A 17975-nucleotide genomic window follows, 5' to 3' on the forward strand; every position below is an offset into this window, starting at 1 on the left:
TAAACATTGTTGCAAGTACTGAAGCCAGATGACTAAAGACACATGCATGCTCGCCTAGGATTAGTCGTTAAATGGATATTAAACAGTTCTCCTTTAGAAAAAAACTACAAACAACACATGTTTTTTTTTTTTAAATGAGCACTTAGAATTTCTCATTGTAGCCACATTTTTGGAACTCAAAGGACCGCTAAATACAGTAGATTTGCATAATCAACAAATGCATAATAACAAGACGATGCAATAATACTTACGGGCATATGTATCAAGCTCCGAATGGAGCTTGATGCCCTGTGCTTCTGGCGAGCCTGCAGGCTCGCCAGAAACAGCAGTTATGAAGCAGCGGTCACAAAGACCGCTGCTCCATAACCTGTCCGCCTGCTCTGAGCAGGCGGACACACATCGCCGGAAATCAACCCGATCGAGTACGATCGGGTTGATTGACACCCCCCTGCTGGCGGCCCATTGGCCGTGAGTCTGCAGGGGGCAGCGTTGCACCAGCAGCTCTTGTGAGCTGCTGGTGCAATGCTGAACACGGCGAGGGTATTGCTCGCCGTATTCAGCGATGTCTGTCGGACCTGATCCGCTCTGTCTCTAGAGGCCTTAGTCTGAACTTTAAATGAGTAGTGGATTTTTTTCTGACAAATTTCAAACTTATGTCTATTTCCACTCCCACTGCATCATGTGACAACCATCAGCCAATCACAAATTCATATATGTATTTTCTGTGAATTCTTGCACATGCTCAGTACGAGCTGCGGACTCAAAAAAGTGTAAATATAAAAAGACTGTTGACATTTTGTTAATTGAAGTAAATTGGAAAGTTATTTAAAATTACATGCTCTATCTGCATTATAAAGGTTTAATTTTGACTTGAGTGTCCTTTTAAGTTGCATTCTGCCACTTCTAAGCATGAGCAAACAAGACACTTACTGTCCCTCAGATCAAGTTACTCTAAAAGACTTATGACATGTGGCCAGATAAGCCTTCCTGTAGAGACCCCGGCCTCCTTGTAGGTCTGTGACAGGAAGTAATGGACACTGCACAAATTAAGTTAAAATAAAGAAATGAAAGTTAAAATCCCTTTAAAATGATGAATAATACATATTGAAATTATTAAAGGGATATGAAAGTCAAAATTAAACTTGCATGATTCAGATAGAGCATGCCATTTTAAGACACTTTAAAATTCACTTCTATTTTAAAATGTACTTTGTTCTCTTGATATCTACATATCTTACACTACTGGCAGCTAGCTGCTGATTGGAGCCTGCGCACATTTGCCTCTTGTGATTGGCTCACTAGATGTCTTCAGCTATCTCACAGTAGTGCATTGCTGCTCCTTCAGCAGATTATAACAAAAGAATGAAGCAAATTTGATAAAAGAAGTAAATTGGAAAGTTGTTTAAAAGTGTATGTTTTACCTGAATCATATCCCTTTAAGTATAACCCACTGTTTACTGCTTTTTTCATTACAACAAAGAAACAGACTGTTTAATATTCCTTTAACAAAGGATACCAAGATAACTAAGCAAAACTGATCATAGAAATACATTGGAAAGTTCCATTTACTTTTAATTTTGAATTCAATGTCCCTTAAAGGATCCATTTCGGATACTGACTTAAAAAGGAATATGTGTTCGGATATCTCACAAGTAAGGAAATGCAGCCTTTATTTTTCTTTCAGACTGACCTTTTGTTGTAGACATTCGTGATACAGCAAGAGAATCGGACAAGAATTTAATTCATCGTTTTAGTTCTGTCCATGTTAGGTAAATAGTTATACCTGGGAATTTAAATATATGATGTCATGACATAGAGTTCACAAAAACGTGAGCTAATTTTATTGACATGACGGACTCATCAGGCACTGAATGCAAAAGTGCATAATATTATTCACAAACTAAAATAGTTGCTCTATATATTTAAATATATTTTTGGCTAATGCAGTTGCATACACAAGTATGTATTGTTATGAAAGCATATTTCAGCCACTTAGCATCAGTCAATGTTCAGTGCAATCTAGCATACATACATAGCAACTAAGTTTTTTTTAGTTTGCTGATTAAATAATTTCTTTCATAGAATCACACTATTGGCTAGAGCAAAGCATTCACACAGCGAGAGATATACTCCGAAATTGTATGAAATTAGTTTTTGTACAATGATATCTGCCTCTGTACAATATTTACAAATTGTCTCTATCATGATAAAAAGGTACAACAGAATGTAACATAAACAATAAAATTCATGTCCGGCCGTATGGCTTTCTCTTATCTTCTACAGCAAATCCCATTCTCCTTGATGCATGGAGGCGACTAGCCGAGATTATTTTTCTTCTTTTTACTTGGACTTTGGTTAGCATCTGGTTTCAGTTCATGATACTGCACCTGTTTAAACAGAAGTTGAGACACAACAGTGGTCAATTGGCCGTAGTATTTTAATACAAAAAAATATAAAGAGAATCTTTTTTTTCTTTTTTTTTTTGGCCTGGGAAAAATTCTAGGCTTCTTATTAGAGTGGGAGTTGCAGCTGGGAATCAAAAACAATCCACTGAAAGATCTAAAGTGAGATATGGAATTAGCAATAAGAAGGTCTGCCAAGAAGTTCAGATCTGCACTCTTTTCCCATCATAGTGAAAATAAACAGCTTCAGTATAAATATTCTGAGAATAGAATATCTCCTATTACATTTCCATGTACTTACATACTGTACATCTATATGTATCAGTAACCTGATGAGTGGTCATTGCAATGCATTGTAAGAAACAAATCGTACCCACAGTAAGTGTCCTTCAGTACCTACAGTCTTTGCCATTAGAAGACTTTTTCATAGAAATAGAAAATTACTGCCCCAATTTGAATTCAGACATTGGTTATTACTAAGTCGTCCCGTTTGCTGCACTATGATGGGCAATTTCAAGAGATATAAAATATTATACATAAAATTGTAATATAATTAAAGTGTCTCCCTGTAGAGACCTGTAGTTTAATCCCTGATTGCACCATTTTGCAGACTTCAAAGCTGACCTGAGATCATATTTAATAGTACTACAGGTATTTCTTTCATGTAATTAGCAAGAGTCCATGAGCTAGTGACGTATGGGATATACATTCCTACCAGGAGGGGCAAAGTTTCCCAAACCTCAAAATGCCTACAAATACACCCCTCACCACACCCACAAATCAGTTTTACAAACTTTGCCTCCTATGGAGGTGGTGAAGTAAGTTTGTGCTAGATTCTACGTTGATATGCGCTCCGCAGCAGGTTGGAGCCCGGTTTTCCTCTCAGCGTGCAGTGAATGTCAGAGGGATGTGAGGAGAGTATTGCCTATTTGAATGCAGTGATCTCCTTCTACGGGGTCTATTTCATAGGTTCTCTGTTATCGGTCGTAGAGATTCATCTCTTACCTCCCTTTTCAGATCGACGATATACTCTTATATATATACCATTACCTCTGCTGATTTTCGTTTCAGTACTGGTTTGGCTTTCTACAAACATGTAGATGAGTGTCCTGGGGTAAGTAAGTCTTATTTTCTGTGACACTCTAAGCTATGGTTGGGCACTTTTTTAATAAAGTTCTAAATATATGTATTCAAACATTTATTTGCCTTGACTCAGGATGTTCAACATTCCTTATTTTCAGACAGTCAGTTTCATATTTGGGATAATGCACTTGAGTCAATTATTTTTCTTACCTTAAAAATTTGACTTTTTTCCCTGTGGGCTGTTAGGCTCGCGGGGGCTGAAAATGCTTCATTTTATTGCGTCATTCTTGGCGCAGATTTTTTTGGCGCAAAAAATCTTTCTGTTTCCGGCGTCATACGTGTATCCGGAAGTTACGTCATTTTTTGACGTTCTTTTGTGCCAAAAATGTCGGCGTTCCGGACGTGGCGTCATTTTGGCGCCAAAAGCATTTAGGCGCCAAATAATGTGGGCGTCTTATTTGGCGCTAAAAAAATATGGGCGTCGCTTTTTGTCTCCACATTATTTAAGTCTCATTTTTCTTTGCTTCTGGTTGCTAGAAGCTTGTTCCTTGGCATTTTTCCCCATTCCTGAAACTGTCATTTAAGGAATTTGATCAATTTTGCTTTACATGTTGTTTTTTCTCTTACATATTGCAAGATGTCTCACGTTGCATCTGAGTCAGAAGATACTTCAGGAAAATCGCTGTCTGGTGCTGGAACTACCAAAGCTAAGTGTATCTGCTGTAAACTTTTGGTAGCTGTTCCTCCAGCTGTTGTTTGTATTAATTGTCATGACAAACTTGTTAATGCAGATAATATTTCCTTTAGTAATGTACCATTACCTGTTGCAGTTCCATCAACATCTAATGTTCAGAATGTTCCTGATAACATAAGAGATTTTGTTTCTGAATCCATCAAGAAGGCTATGTCTGTTATTCCTCCTTCTAGTAAACATAAAAAATCTTTTAAAACTTCTCTTTATACAGATGAATTTTTAAATGAACATCATTCTGATTCTAATGACTCTTCTGGTTCAGAGGATTCTGTCTCAGAGGTTGATGCTGATAAATCTTCATATTTATTTAAAATGGAATTTATTCGTTCTTTACTTAAAGAAGTACTAATTGCTTTAGAAATTGAGGATTCTGGTCCTCTTGATACTAAATCTAAACATTTAGATAAGGTCTTTAAATCTCCTGTGGTTATTCCAGAAGTTTTTCCTGTTCCTGGTGCTATTTCTGAAGTAATTTCCAGAGAATGGAATAATTTGGGTAATTCATTTACTCCTTCTAAACGTTTTAAGCAATTATATCCTGTGCCGTCTGACAGATTAGAATTTTGGGACAAAATCCCTAAAGTTGATGGGGCTATTTCTACCCTTGCTAAACGTACTACTATTCCTACGTCAGATGGTACTTCCTTTAAGGATCCTTTAGATAGGAAAATTGAATCCTTTCAAAGAAAAGCTTATCTGTGTTCAGGTAATCTTCTTCTTAGACCTGCTATATCATTGGCTGATGTTGCTGCAGCTTCAACTTTTTGGTTGGAAACTTTAGCGCAACAAGTAACAGATCATGATTCTCATAATATTATTATTCTTCTTCAACATGCTAATAATTTTATCTGTGATGCCATTTTTTATATTATCAGAGTTGATGTCAGGTTTATGTCTCTAGCTATTTTAGCTAGAAGAGCTTTATGGCTTAAAACTTGGAATGCTGATATGTCTTCTAAATCGACTCTACTTTCCATTTCTTTCCAGGGTAACAAATTATTTGGTTCTCAGTTGGATTCTATTATCTCAACTGTTACTGGTGGGAAAGGAACTTTTTTACCACAGGATAAAAAATCTAAGGGTAAAAACAGGGCTAATAATCGTTTTCGTTCCTTTCGTTTCAACAAAGAACAAAAGCCTGATCCTTCATCCTCAGGAGCAGTTTCAGTTTGGAAACCATCTCCAGTCTGGAATAAATCCAAGCCTTCTAGAAAAGCAAAGCCAGCTTCTAAGTCCACATGAAGGTGCGGCCCTCATTCCAGCTCAGCTGGTAGGGGGCAGGTTACGTTTTTTCAAAGAAATTTGGATCAATTCTGTTCACAATCTTTGGATTCAGAACATTGTTTCAGAAGGGTACAGAATTGGTTTCAAGATAAGACCTCCTGCAAAGAGATTTTTTCTTTCCCGTGTCCCAGTAAATCATGTGAAAGCTCAAGCATTTCTGAAATGTGTTTCAGATCTAGAGTTGGCTGGAGTAATTATGCCAGTTCCAGTTCTGGAACAGGGACTGGGGTTTTATTCAAATCTCTTCATTGTACCAAAGAAGGAGAATTCCTTCAGACCAGTTCTGGATCTAAAAATATTGAATCGTTATGTAAGGATACCAACGTTCAAAATGGTAACTGTAAGGACTATCTTGCCTTTTGTTCAACAAGGGCATTATATGTCCACAATAGATTTACAGGATGCATATCTGCATATTCCGATTCATCCAGATCATTATCAGTTCCTGAGATTCTCTTTTCTGGACAAGCATTACCAGTTTGTGGCTCTGTCGTTTGGCCTAGCTACAGCTCCAAGAATTTTTACAAAGGTTCTCGTGCCCTTCTGTCTGTAATCAGAGAACAGGGTATTGTGGTATTTCCTTATTTGGACGATATCTTGGTACTTGCTCAGTCTTTACATTTAGCAGAATCTCATACGAATCGACTTGTGTTGTTTCTTCAAGATCATGGTTGGAGGATCAATTCACTAAAAAGTTCATTGATTACTCAGACAAGGGTAACCTTTCTGGGTTTCCAGATAGATTCAGTGTCCATGACTCTGTCTTTGACAGACAAGAGACGTCTAAAATTGATTTCAGCTTGTCGAAACCTTCAGTCTCAATCATTCCCTTCGGTAGCCTTATGCATGGAAATTCTAGGTCTTATGACTGCTGCATCGGACGCGATCCCCTTTGCTCGTTTTCACATGCAACCTCTTCAGCTCTGTATGCTGAATCAATGGTGCAGGGATTACACAAAGATATCTCAATTAATATCTTTAAAACCGATTGTACGACACTCTCTAACGTGGTGGACAGATCACCATCGTTTAATTCAGGGGGCTTCTTTTGTTCTTCCGACCTGGACTGTAATTTCAACAGATGCAAGTCTTACAGGTTGGGGAGCTGCGTGGGGATCTCTGACGGCACAAGGAGTTTGGGAATCTCAGGAGGTGAGATTACCGATCAATATTTTGGAACTCCGTGCAATTTTCAGAGCTCTTCAGTCTTGGCCTCTTCTGAAGAGAGAATCGTTCATTTGTTTTCAGACAGACAATGTCACAACTGTGGCATACATCAATCATCAAGGAGGGACTCACAGTCCTCTGGCTATGAAAGAAGTATCTCGAATTCTGGTTTGGGCGGAATCCAGCTCCTGTCTAATCTCTGCGGTTCATATCCCAGGTATAGACAATTGGGAAGCGGATTATCTCAGTCGTCAGACGTTGCATCCGGGCGAGTGGTCTCTTCACCCAGAGGTGTTTCTTCAGATTGTTCAAATGTGGGAGCTTCCGGAAATGGATCTGATGGCGTCTCATCTAAACAAGAAACTTCCCAGGTATCTGTCCAGATCCTGGGATCCTCAGGTGGAAGCAGTGGATGCATTATCACTTCCTTGGAAGTATCATCCTGCCTATATCTTTCCGCCTCTAGTTCTTCTTCCAAGAGTAATCTCCAAGATTCTGAAGGAATGCTCATTTGTTCTGCTGGTAGCTCCGGCATGGCCTCACAGGTTTTGGTATGCGGATCTTGTCCGGATGGCCTCTTGCCATCCGTGGGCTCTTCCGCTAAGACCAGACCTTCTGTCGCAAGGTCCTTTTTTCCATCAGGATCTCAAATCCTTAAATTTAAAGGTATGGAGATTGAACACTTGATTCTTGGTCAAAGAGGTTTCTCTGACTCTGTGATTAATACTATGTTACAGGCTCGTAAATCTGTATCTAGAGAGATATATTATAGAGTCTGGAAGACTTATATTTCTTGGTGTCTTTCTCATCATTTTTCTTGGCATTCTTTTAGAATTCCGAGAATTTTACAGTTTCTTCAGGATGGTTTAGATAAAGGTTTATCCGCAAGTTCTTTGAAAGGACAAATCTCTGCTCTTTCTGTTCTTTTTCACAGAAAGATTGCTAATCTTCCTGATATTCATTGTTTTGTACAAGCTTTGGTTCGTATAAAACCTGTCATTAAGTCAATTTCTCCTCCTTGGAGTTTGAATTTGGTTCTGGGGGCTCTTCAAGCTCCTCCTTTTGAACCAATGCATTCATTGGACATTAAATTACTTTCTTGGAAAGTTTTGTTCCTTTTGGTGATCTCTTCTGCCAGAAGAGTCTCTGAATTATCTGCTCTTTCTTGTGAGTCTCCTTTTCTGATTTTTCATCAGGATAAGGCGGTGTTGCGAACTTCTTTTTAATTTTTTCCTAAGGTTGTGAATTCCAACAACATTAGTAGAGAAATTGTGGTTCCCTCATTATGTCCTAATCCTAAGAATTCTAAGGAGAAATCGTTGCATTCTTTGGATGTTGTTAGAGCTTTGAAATATTATGTTGAAGTTACTAAGTCTTTCCGAAAGACTTCTAGTCTATTTGTTATCTTTTCCGGTTCTAGAAAAGGCAAGAAAGCTTCTGCCATTTCTTTGGCATCTTGGTTGAAATCTTTAATTCATCATGCCTATGTCGAGTCGGGTAAAACTCCGCCTCAAAGGATTACAGCTCATTCTACTAGGTCAGTTTCTACTTCCTGGGCGTTTAGGAATGAAGCTTCGGTTGATCAGATTTGCAAAGCAGCAACTTGGTCCTCTTTGCATACTTTTACTAAATTCTACCATTTTGATGTATTTTCTTCTTCTGAAGCAGTTTTTGGTAGAAAAGTACTTCAGGCAGCGGTTTCAGTTTGAATCTTCTGTTTATGTTTTTCATTAAACTTTATTTTGGGTGTGGATTATTTTCAGCAGGAATTGGCTGTCTTTATTTTATCCCTCCCTCTCTAGTGACTCTTGCGTGGAAAGATCCACATCTTGGGTAGTCATTATCCCATACGTCACTAGCTCATGGACTCTTGCTAATTACATGAAAGAAAACATAATTTATGTAAGAACTTACCTGATAAATTCATTTCTTTCATATTAGCAAGAGTCCATGAGGCCCGCCCTTTTTTGGTGGTGGTTATGATTTTTTTGTATAAAGCACAATTATTCCAATTCCTTATTTTATATGCTTTCGCACTTTTTTCTTATCACCCCACTTCTTGGCTATTCGTTAAACTGATTTGTGGGTGTGGCGAGGGGTGTATTTATAGGCATTTTGAGGTTTGGGAAACTTTGCCCCTCCTGGTAGGAATGTATATCCCATACGTCACTAGCTCATGGACTCTTGCTAATATGAAAGAAATGAATTTATCAGGTAAGTTCTTACATAAATTATGTTTTTTGACATACACAGTTGTTTGCAAATTTGGTTCTAAGAAGATTTGTCAAAAATCTTGTGAAAAACACTGTGTGCTCACAGCTCCCATGGTGATAGAGAATTAGCCATGTACATTTGCATGGAATAATTATTGTACATGCACAGTGCTGGTGATTACTACTCTTTACATTTAAATGTATTCTTGTTTAACTCATGGCAGCTGCGTACACTGAAATGATACCTTTATTACCTATTTGTGATCTGCTTGTAGGTGAACATACTTGTGATAAGCTCATAAGAGAGAAGGCAGAGCTTAATTTGGTCATATCAATGTAATGTAATAATAGTTCTGATATTTTTACTGTAGTTAGTAATTCTTAAATAATGACAAAGCCTACAGCCAATATTGGTCTCAATGCATCAAACTACCTTACTAACACGTCTCTCCGGCATGGCTATATTAAAATGTAGCAACCGTTTCTGATCTCCATCAGCCATTTTACTTAATAATGCTGATTAATTTCCTATACCTCCCATTTATCTAGTAAATCAACAGCATGGTATAAAACATGATCATGTGAGATTGGTGAGGCTGGTAAAGTTTAAGAGGCTGGAGAGATCACTTAATTAATCTACCTAGTAGGCAAGATTCACTAAGAACAATCTTCAAGCTTTCCAGTACCTATGTTATTTTATGGAGTCTATTTAATAAAGCTCATATTCCTCCCATTTCTTTACTAAATTGGCCACATAGAATGACTTAGAAAATAGAGAGACTAGTGAGTTGGAGACATTGGAGGAGCTAGAGTACTTATAATGTATCTACAACACTGAATGTAGCTTTAATAGCTCAAAGTAGTTCAACAATGTTCTAGAAACACCTTCCTGCTCGTTATCATTTAATATACATTAAACTCAACAATTTATATCATTAATATGAAAAGAACTATTTAAACATAAAAAAATAGAGAACTTTTTTATATTTTAGCTGTAATGTGTCTGTTCCTGCCTCTGTGCGTATGTCCATGTATGTGTGTGTGTGTGTGTGTATCCCTGCCTCAGTGTGTGTGTGTATCTCTGCCTCAGTATGCATTTGTGTATGTGTATCCCTGCCTCAATGCGTGTGTGTGTGTCTGTGTGTATCCCTGCCTCAGTGTGTGTGTGTGTGTGTATCCCTGCCTCAATGTGTGTGTGTGTGTATCCCTGCCTCAGTGTTTGTATGTGTATCCCTGCCTCAATGCGTGTGTGTGTCTGTGTGTATCCCTGCCTCAGTGTGTGTGTGTGTATCCCTGCCTCAGTGTGTGTGTGTATCCCTGCCTCAATGTGTGTGTGTATCCCTGCCTCAGTGTTTGTATGTGTATCCCTGCCTCAATGCGTGTGTGTGTCTGTGTGTATCCCTGCCTCAATGTGTGTGTGTGTATCCCTGTCAGTGTTTGTATGTGTATCCCTGCCTCAATGCGTGTGTGTGTATCCCTGCCTCAGTGTGTGTGTGTATCCCTGCCTCAATGTGTGTGTGTATCCCTGCCTCAGTGTTTGTATGTGTATCCCTGCCTCAATGCGTGTGTGTATCTGTGTGTATCCCTGCCTCAATGTGTGTGTGTGTATCCCTGCCTCAGTGTGTGTGTGTGTGTATCCCTGCCTCAGTGTGTGTGTGTATCCCTACCTCAGTGTGTGTGTGTGTGTATCCCTACCTCAGTGTGTGTGTGTGTGTATCCCTACCTCAGTGTGTGTGTGTGTTTATCCCTGCCTCAATGTGTGTGTGTGTGTGTATCTCTGCCTCAGTGTGTGTATGTGTATCCCTGCCTCAGTGTGTGTGTGTGTATCCCTACCTCAGTGTGTGTGTGTGTGTGTATCTCTACCTCAGTGTGTGTGTGTGTATCCCTGCCTCAGTGTGTGTGTGTGTATCCCTGCCTCAGTGTGTGTGTGTGTATCCCTGCCTCAATGTGTGTGTGTGTGTGTGTGTATCCCTGCCTCAGTGTGTGTATGTGTATCCCTGCCTCAATGCCTGTGTGTGTCTGTGTGTATCCCTGCCTCAATGTGTGTGTGTGTGTATCCCTGCCTCAGTGTGTGTGTGTGTGTGTGTGTATCCCTGCCTCAGTGTGTGTGTGTATCCCTACCTCAGTGTGTGTGTGTATCCCTACCTCAGTGTGTGTGTGTGTGTGTATCCCTACCTCAGTGTGTGTGTGTGTGTTTATCCCTGCCTCAATGTGTGTGTGTGTGTGTGTGTGTATCTCTGCCTCAGTGTGTGTATGTGTATCCCTGCCTCAATGCGTGTGTGTGTATCCCTACCTCAGTGTGTGTGTGTGTATCTCTACCTCAGTGTGTGTGTGTGTATCTCTGCCTCAGTGTGTGTGTGTGTGTGTGTATCCCTGCCTCAGTGTGTGTGTGTGTGTATCCCTGCCTCAATGTGTGTGTGTGTGTGTATCCCTGCCTCAGTGTGTGTGTGTGTATCCCTGCCTCAGTGTGTGTATGTGTATCCCTGCCTCAATGCCTGTGTGTGTCTGTGTGTATCCCTGCCTCAATGTGTGTGTGTGTATCCCTGCCTCAGTGTGTGTTTGTGTGTATCCCTACCTCAGTGTGTGTGTGTGTGTATCCCTACCTCAGTGAGTGTGTGTGTATCCCTACCTCAGTGTGTGTGTGTATCCCTACCTCAGTGTGTGTGTGTATCCCTACCTCAATGTGTGTGTGTGTATTCTTGCCTCAGTGTGTGTATGTGTATCCCTGCCTCAATGCGTGTGTGTGTCTGTGTGTATCCCTACCTCAGTGTGTGTGTATCCCTGCCTCAGTGTGTGTGTGTGTATATCCCTACCTCAGTGTGTGTGTGTGTGTATCCCTACCTCAGTGTGTGTGTGTGTGTATCCCTGCCTCAGTGTGTGTGTGTGTATCCTTGCCTCAGTGTGTGTGTGTGTATCCCTGCCTCAGTGTGTGTGTGTGTATCCCTGCCTCAGTGTGTGTGTGTGTTTCTGTGTGTATCCCTACCTCAATGTGTGTGTGTGTGTGTGTGTATCCCTGCCTGTGTGTGTGTGTATCCCTGTCTCAGTGTGTCTGTGTGTTGTGTATCCCTGCCTCAGGGTGTGTGTGTGTGTCTTTACTCCTGTCACTGTGTGTTTGTCTATCCTTACCTATGTGTGTTTATCAATGCCTCTTTATGGGTGTCTATATTAGTTTTATCTTTATAAGTATGCACAAATAGTGTTTTATTCTTAGTAAGAGTGTATAAAAGAAGAATATAAATGTTTATTAAAATGATGCATATGCCAAATTTAAACTTCAAAAAGTAGGCTGCTAGGCTTCTTCCTAGGGCTAGTAGATGTTGGACATACTTTTAAACCACTGTGTGCGTGTGTGCATGTGAATAGCTAGGCCACCCAATGTTAAAGATAGGAAAAAGTCACACTAGAATCTCTCGAAAAACAACTGACAGGGTGCCAGGAACAAACTCTAATATAATCCATGAATAATGTCCGTTCTCAGGACTATGGGTGGACTGCATAGCACCTCAAGCATAAAAAATATATTTTTCAACACACATACATCAGAAAAAACATATTAAAACACCCTCTTTGTAAAATTACTTTTGTGCCCCTTTACACTTATTCTGTCATAACCAAAGGTGGTTCTAAACCACAAAAGGAGCTCCAATTTTAAACCAAGGGTTCGGAGGTAGTGGGACCTCTTATATTAATTATTCCTACCTTTATTTTTTTTTAATCTCCCTTCTCATCCTTTACCTCTCCCCATGCTCTGTATAGAGCACTAACTATGTAAATATGATTTAGGGTTCTACAGTTATAGATGGAGAGGCATAACCTCATGTAGAACTGCCACTGGTAATAAAAGAAGTCACCAGTTTATATCACTGTTATGACTGTTACACATCCTGCACATATTATTGTAATATAATAGACATAATACTCACCACTTGTACATCAGAAGGAACTCTAGACAGGAAGTCCAGAAGCTCATTGTTGTCAATCGCATAAGGGCATCGAATTTTCTTTGTAAATTTATTAATACCTGAAACAATAGATGCAAGTGATGTTTACTATCTTATACATCTGTTCATTTCTTATTCTGTGCTAAATATCACTGTATAGTCTAAATGCACTGCATTTTACACATCTGAGCTACATCTTTATAGATCAATCTAACATTGTAGTGAGCAGGGGTGGTTGCTTCTATTCTTTATGGTTCATCATGTAGAACTTCGAAACAAATGATCTCTTTTTGAGTGCTGGGCAAGCAGATTTAAAGACACGTTTGACAACAATATGAAAACCATCTGACTATTTCATAATATTGTGTAACCAGAAAGCTAAGAGGGATAACAGTTTGTGACAAATCAAACCACATTCATAGTCCAAGCATCATCCTTTGTAGCCTTCCATCAGAATACACAAGATGGTGGTATCTCAGGCTCTTTCTTCTGCCCCTACTGACATCACCGCTTCTACTGTAAAGTAGCTTAAACTAGCACTTCCTAAGATATTGAGCTCCATAACTGTATAATTTATTTTGCCAGATGCATGTACAATCAACAATTCATAAAATTCAAAGTGAAACTTTCATGGTTCAGATAAGAGACATTTCATTTACTTTTATTATAAAATCTACTTTGTTCTCTTGCTATCCTTTGCTAAAAAAAAATCACCTTTTGTAGCAGCCAAGGTGATAAGGCAATACAATTTGTCTGACTACTTCTTATATTCAGGCCATATTCCCTTATCAAATATGGTATTTAACATAAAACCCCCCAGAAAGGATGACAAGATCTTCATAACTGATGAAACAAGTAATGCATTATTTTGTGTCTAGGACTAGATTTGGTTTAATTAATAGACTTCAATTGTTTCTTGTTATTTACTTCTATTCTTTACACTAATTAACATGTAACGGTACTATGGTGACTTATACAGAATAACTGAGGTATACGGAGGTAACATTCTCTTAACAAACTAAAACCTGTAAAATCAGAGGTTTGGTTTTTATATTCCTGCTGTCAAAATATATTTATCAGAGCATTATGTGTTGGGGAACCAAAAACTTGGCCCTCCTCTCTGTGCCTTGGCAGAAGTGCTGCCATAAGGGAGATCTCTGTGAAGACCTTTGTATCTAATAAACTGCATGTGCCAACACATGCTTAAATCTCTTTAGTGCTGGGGTTGCTTGTGATACATTATGTTGCATTCACTACCACATTAAACCATTAAACATAAAGTGGTCCGTTAGGACCTGTTGACTTTAGGCTGTTTATGTTAGTAAATATGTTTCCAGATCTCTGTAATATGATACAAGAAATTAAATCCTTATTCTCTACTATTTACTGCACCCTAAAAGCAAAATGCTGGAATGCTTTTTGACACATCAGTTAACAAAACAGATGTGTATATTTTGAAAATCATGTTTGCTCTATGTGATTGCTGATAATTGTTAGTTATAAAGTGTTGGTGTATTCAGTAACACAGTACAAGAATGTTTAAATGCATGCAGATAAATGTAGCCACCAATAAAAAAGCGCTATCCAAGGTGCTGGACCTAAAACGGGATGGCTCCTAATCTTTACATTCATGCTTTTTAAATAAAGATAGCAAGAGAACAAAGAAAAATTGATAATAGGAGTAAATTAGAAAGTTGCTTAAAATTGCATGTTCTATATAACTCATTTAAAAATTTGGGTGTAGTATCTCTTTAAACGGATAGGAAAGTTAAAATTAAACTTGCATGATTCAAATAAAGCATGTTATTTTAAGACACTTTTTAAATTTACTTCTTTTTTCAAATGTGCTTTGTTCTTTTGGTATACTTTGTTGAAAAATAATACACACATATCCTACACTAGTGGGGGCTAGCTGCTGATTGGTGCCTGCACACATTTGTCTCATGTGATTGGCTAACTAGATGTGTTCAGCTAGCTGCCTGTAGTGCAATGCTGTTCCTTCAGCAAAGGAAGGTTGTTTGAAATTGTATGTTCTAACTGAATTATAAGAGAAAATTTGGGGCTTTCCTGTTCCTTTAAATGCTCATATCCATGTAAAGTATTTTCCACAAACGTGTTACTCAAGCACTCCTACTCAACTTCATGAAAGGTTTTTATATATGGAATAGAGAATTCTGCTCTTACGACAACTTACATTCTATTAAAGGGACAGTAAAGTCAGAATGAAAAAAGAACACACAATTTTAAACAAGTTTCCAAATTACTTCTATTATCCAATTAACTTAGAACATAGAAACGAAGGGGCTGATTATCTAAACCTCGCCAGATCAGATATAGTTTTTCATGCAGACCCTAGCAGGGGCTGTCTTGGTGGAATTATCTTAATAAAGGGGCAGTCCCTGTGAGTGTTGAGATGTCTCCTATTGAAATGAATGGGGCTTGCTGTAAAGGGAATCTTCACTGTTTAGGGTAAAGTTAGCAGTGAGCAGGGGACGCACTTTTAAAATGACAACCTGCAGCCAATAAATCACATTACGCTGCTTTCTGTGTATAGCATCTTACATTCACCTATATTTGTCATGTGTTTTTCTATTAGGGTATTAAGTAGTTTGAGTATTTTGTCACAACTTCACCACCTTTTCATTTGCGTGAAAAAACATTGAGAGCTGTAGAGCAGAAAGGTTTAGATAATTACACTGGGATTTGAGGGAAAATTTAATACACACCCATGTTCAGCCATTTTAGGAAAAAACAATTACGCTTTGGATTTTGTATTAAGAAATACTAATTTTTATGTTTTTTTGCACATCCATTGTTCTTAAATTATGATTTACAATGTGCAAATTTAAGACAATATATTTCTGTTTAATTTACACACAAATTTTAAGTTTTTGAAAACAAAACAAAACAATATTTAGTTAACAATTTTGCTATGATTTTTGATGTTCCTTAACAATGCAGTTTTTTCCTGAATATTTATGTGTGAATGGTTTGCTTATTCATTTTGTATAATTTTTAAATTCCAATTTTAATTGTGCAATTTTGCAATGTATGCATCTCCTTTTCCATACAAAAATGCAGTATACGACCCTTAGCAAGACATCCTGTTTTTAGGGTAAAATGTGGCTTTATATAATTCCACCAGAGAAACAGAAGGACTGGAAAGCATTCTTAAATAATGTCGCCAGCCCAGAGACCTTTAGATAATCGGCCCCATAGATTTTGATGGCAGTTAAAGGGACAGTCTAGGCCAAAATAAACTTTCATGATTCAGATAGAGCATGTAATTTTAAACAATTTTCCAATTTACTTTTATCACCAATTTTGCTTTGTTCTCTTGGTATTCTTAGTTGAAAGCTTAACCTAGGAGGTTCATATGCTAATTTCTTAGACCTTGAAAGCCACCTCTTTTTAGAATGCATTCTAACAGTTTTTCACCAGTAGAGGGTGTTGGTTCACATATTTTATATAAATAACACTGTGCTCGTGCACTGAAGTTATCTGGGAGCAGGCACTGATTGGCTAAACTGCAAGTCTGTCAAAAGAACTGGAATAAAGGGTCAGTTTGCCGAGGCTTAGATACAAGATAATCACAGAGGTTAAAAGTATATTATTATAACTGTGTTGGTTATGCAAAACTGGGGAATGGGTAATAAAGGGATTATCTATCTTTTAAAACAATAAACATTCTGGTGTAGACTGTCCCTTTAAGAAGCATAGGCCCAACAAGACTGCCCATAATTTCCTAAAATTATAAAAAAAGTCCCCCCCCCCCAGTATTTTTTATTACCACCTCTACTGGAAGTTTATTTCAAGAAGAAGTACTTCCACAAATCCCCCCTGAACTACCCTTCAACTTAAGATCATGACCCCTTATTCAATTTTTCTTTTTAATGAAACACACTCGCAGCCTCAGCTTTACTAAGCCACTTAAGATACTTAAAAGTTACCATCATATAACACTCTTTCCCTTCTCTCTTCTAAGCTTTATATATTTAGGTAATTGAGCCTCTCCTGGTAAGTTTTATTTTTTAGACCATCTACCATTTTACTAGCCATCCTTTGAACAGATTCCAGTTTCTTTATATCCTTCTGGATATATGGCCTCCAGCACTGTACACGGTACTCAAGATAGGTTCTCTTGGTATCCTTTGTTAAAGGAGCAATGCACTATTTGTAGCTACTAATGGGAGCTAGCTGAATACATTTGTTAAGCCAATAAAAAGAGGCATACATGGGCAGCCACCAATCACCAGCTAGCTCCCAGCACAGCTGTTCATGTGCCTACCTAAGGAATACTATTAAAAAAATAAATAATAATAATTAGATAACAACTAAGTTGTTATAAATGTTTAATTTTTAATTTACTGTCCCTTTAAATGTCTACAAACAGTCAACTAGAAAGGCAAGAATAACTAACTCTAAAGGACATTTATACTAAATGGTTCCATAAAATGTTAAATGGACAGTCTAGTCAAAATGAAACTTTCATGATTCAGAGCATACAATTTTAAGCAACTTTCTCATTTACTCCTAATATCAAATTTTCTTCGTTCTTTTGGTATCTTTATTTTAAAAAGCAAGAATGTAAGCTTAGGAGCTGGCCCATTTTTGGTTCAGCACTTGGGTAGCGCTTGCTGATTGTTGTCTAAATGTAGCCATCCAATCAGCAAGCGCTATTCAGGTGCTGAACCAAAAATGGGCCGGCTCCTAAGCTTACATTCTTGCTTTTTAAAATAAACATACCAGTAAATTAGAAAGTTGCTTAAAATTGCATGCTCTATCTGAATCATGAAAGTTTATTTTTTACTAGACTATCCCTTTAACCTTTACATATTGAAAGATTAACACAGGTAAGAACGTGCAAAGTCTGTAATCTTTTCTGGATTCTAGTTTTTTTTTTATGTGTTGTTGTATAAACTCAAATGTTGAGTTTAATGATGGTTAAATAATTATAGACAAAATTATGAAATGTGGTTATTTTATTTAGATTAATCAATGGCATTTGGGACTCAGAGCACAGTCCTATGTAAGTCTACTATATTATTATCTATAAGAAATATATTAAACATGACACATTGCATTTATGACCTAAAGATTCTGACAGAGCACCTGGGAATCTCAACAATTC

General features: G+C 38.0%; 1 protein-coding gene across 1 annotated transcript in view; it reads right to left on the bottom strand.

The window, feature by feature from the left end:
- Positions 1-786: 786 nt before the first annotated feature.
- MCTP1 (multiple C2 and transmembrane domain containing 1) overlaps positions 787-17975 on the bottom strand; it is a 1142062-nt gene continuing 1124873 nt past the window's right edge. The window contains exons 20-21 of the mRNA XM_053701494.1: positions 12827-12924; positions 787-2387 (exon numbers count right to left, since the gene is read on the bottom strand). Of these exons, the coding sequence (XP_053557469.1) occupies positions 2316-2387; positions 12827-12924 (170 nt within the window). The 3' untranslated portion in view covers positions 787-2315. The remainder of the gene's footprint in view (positions 2388-12826; positions 12925-17975) is intronic.

This window comes from Bombina bombina, chromosome 2, assembly GCF_027579735.1.
Source record: "Bombina bombina isolate aBomBom1 chromosome 2, aBomBom1.pri, whole genome shotgun sequence".
Taxonomy (NCBI): Eukaryota; Metazoa; Chordata; class Amphibia; order Anura; family Bombinatoridae; genus Bombina; species Bombina bombina.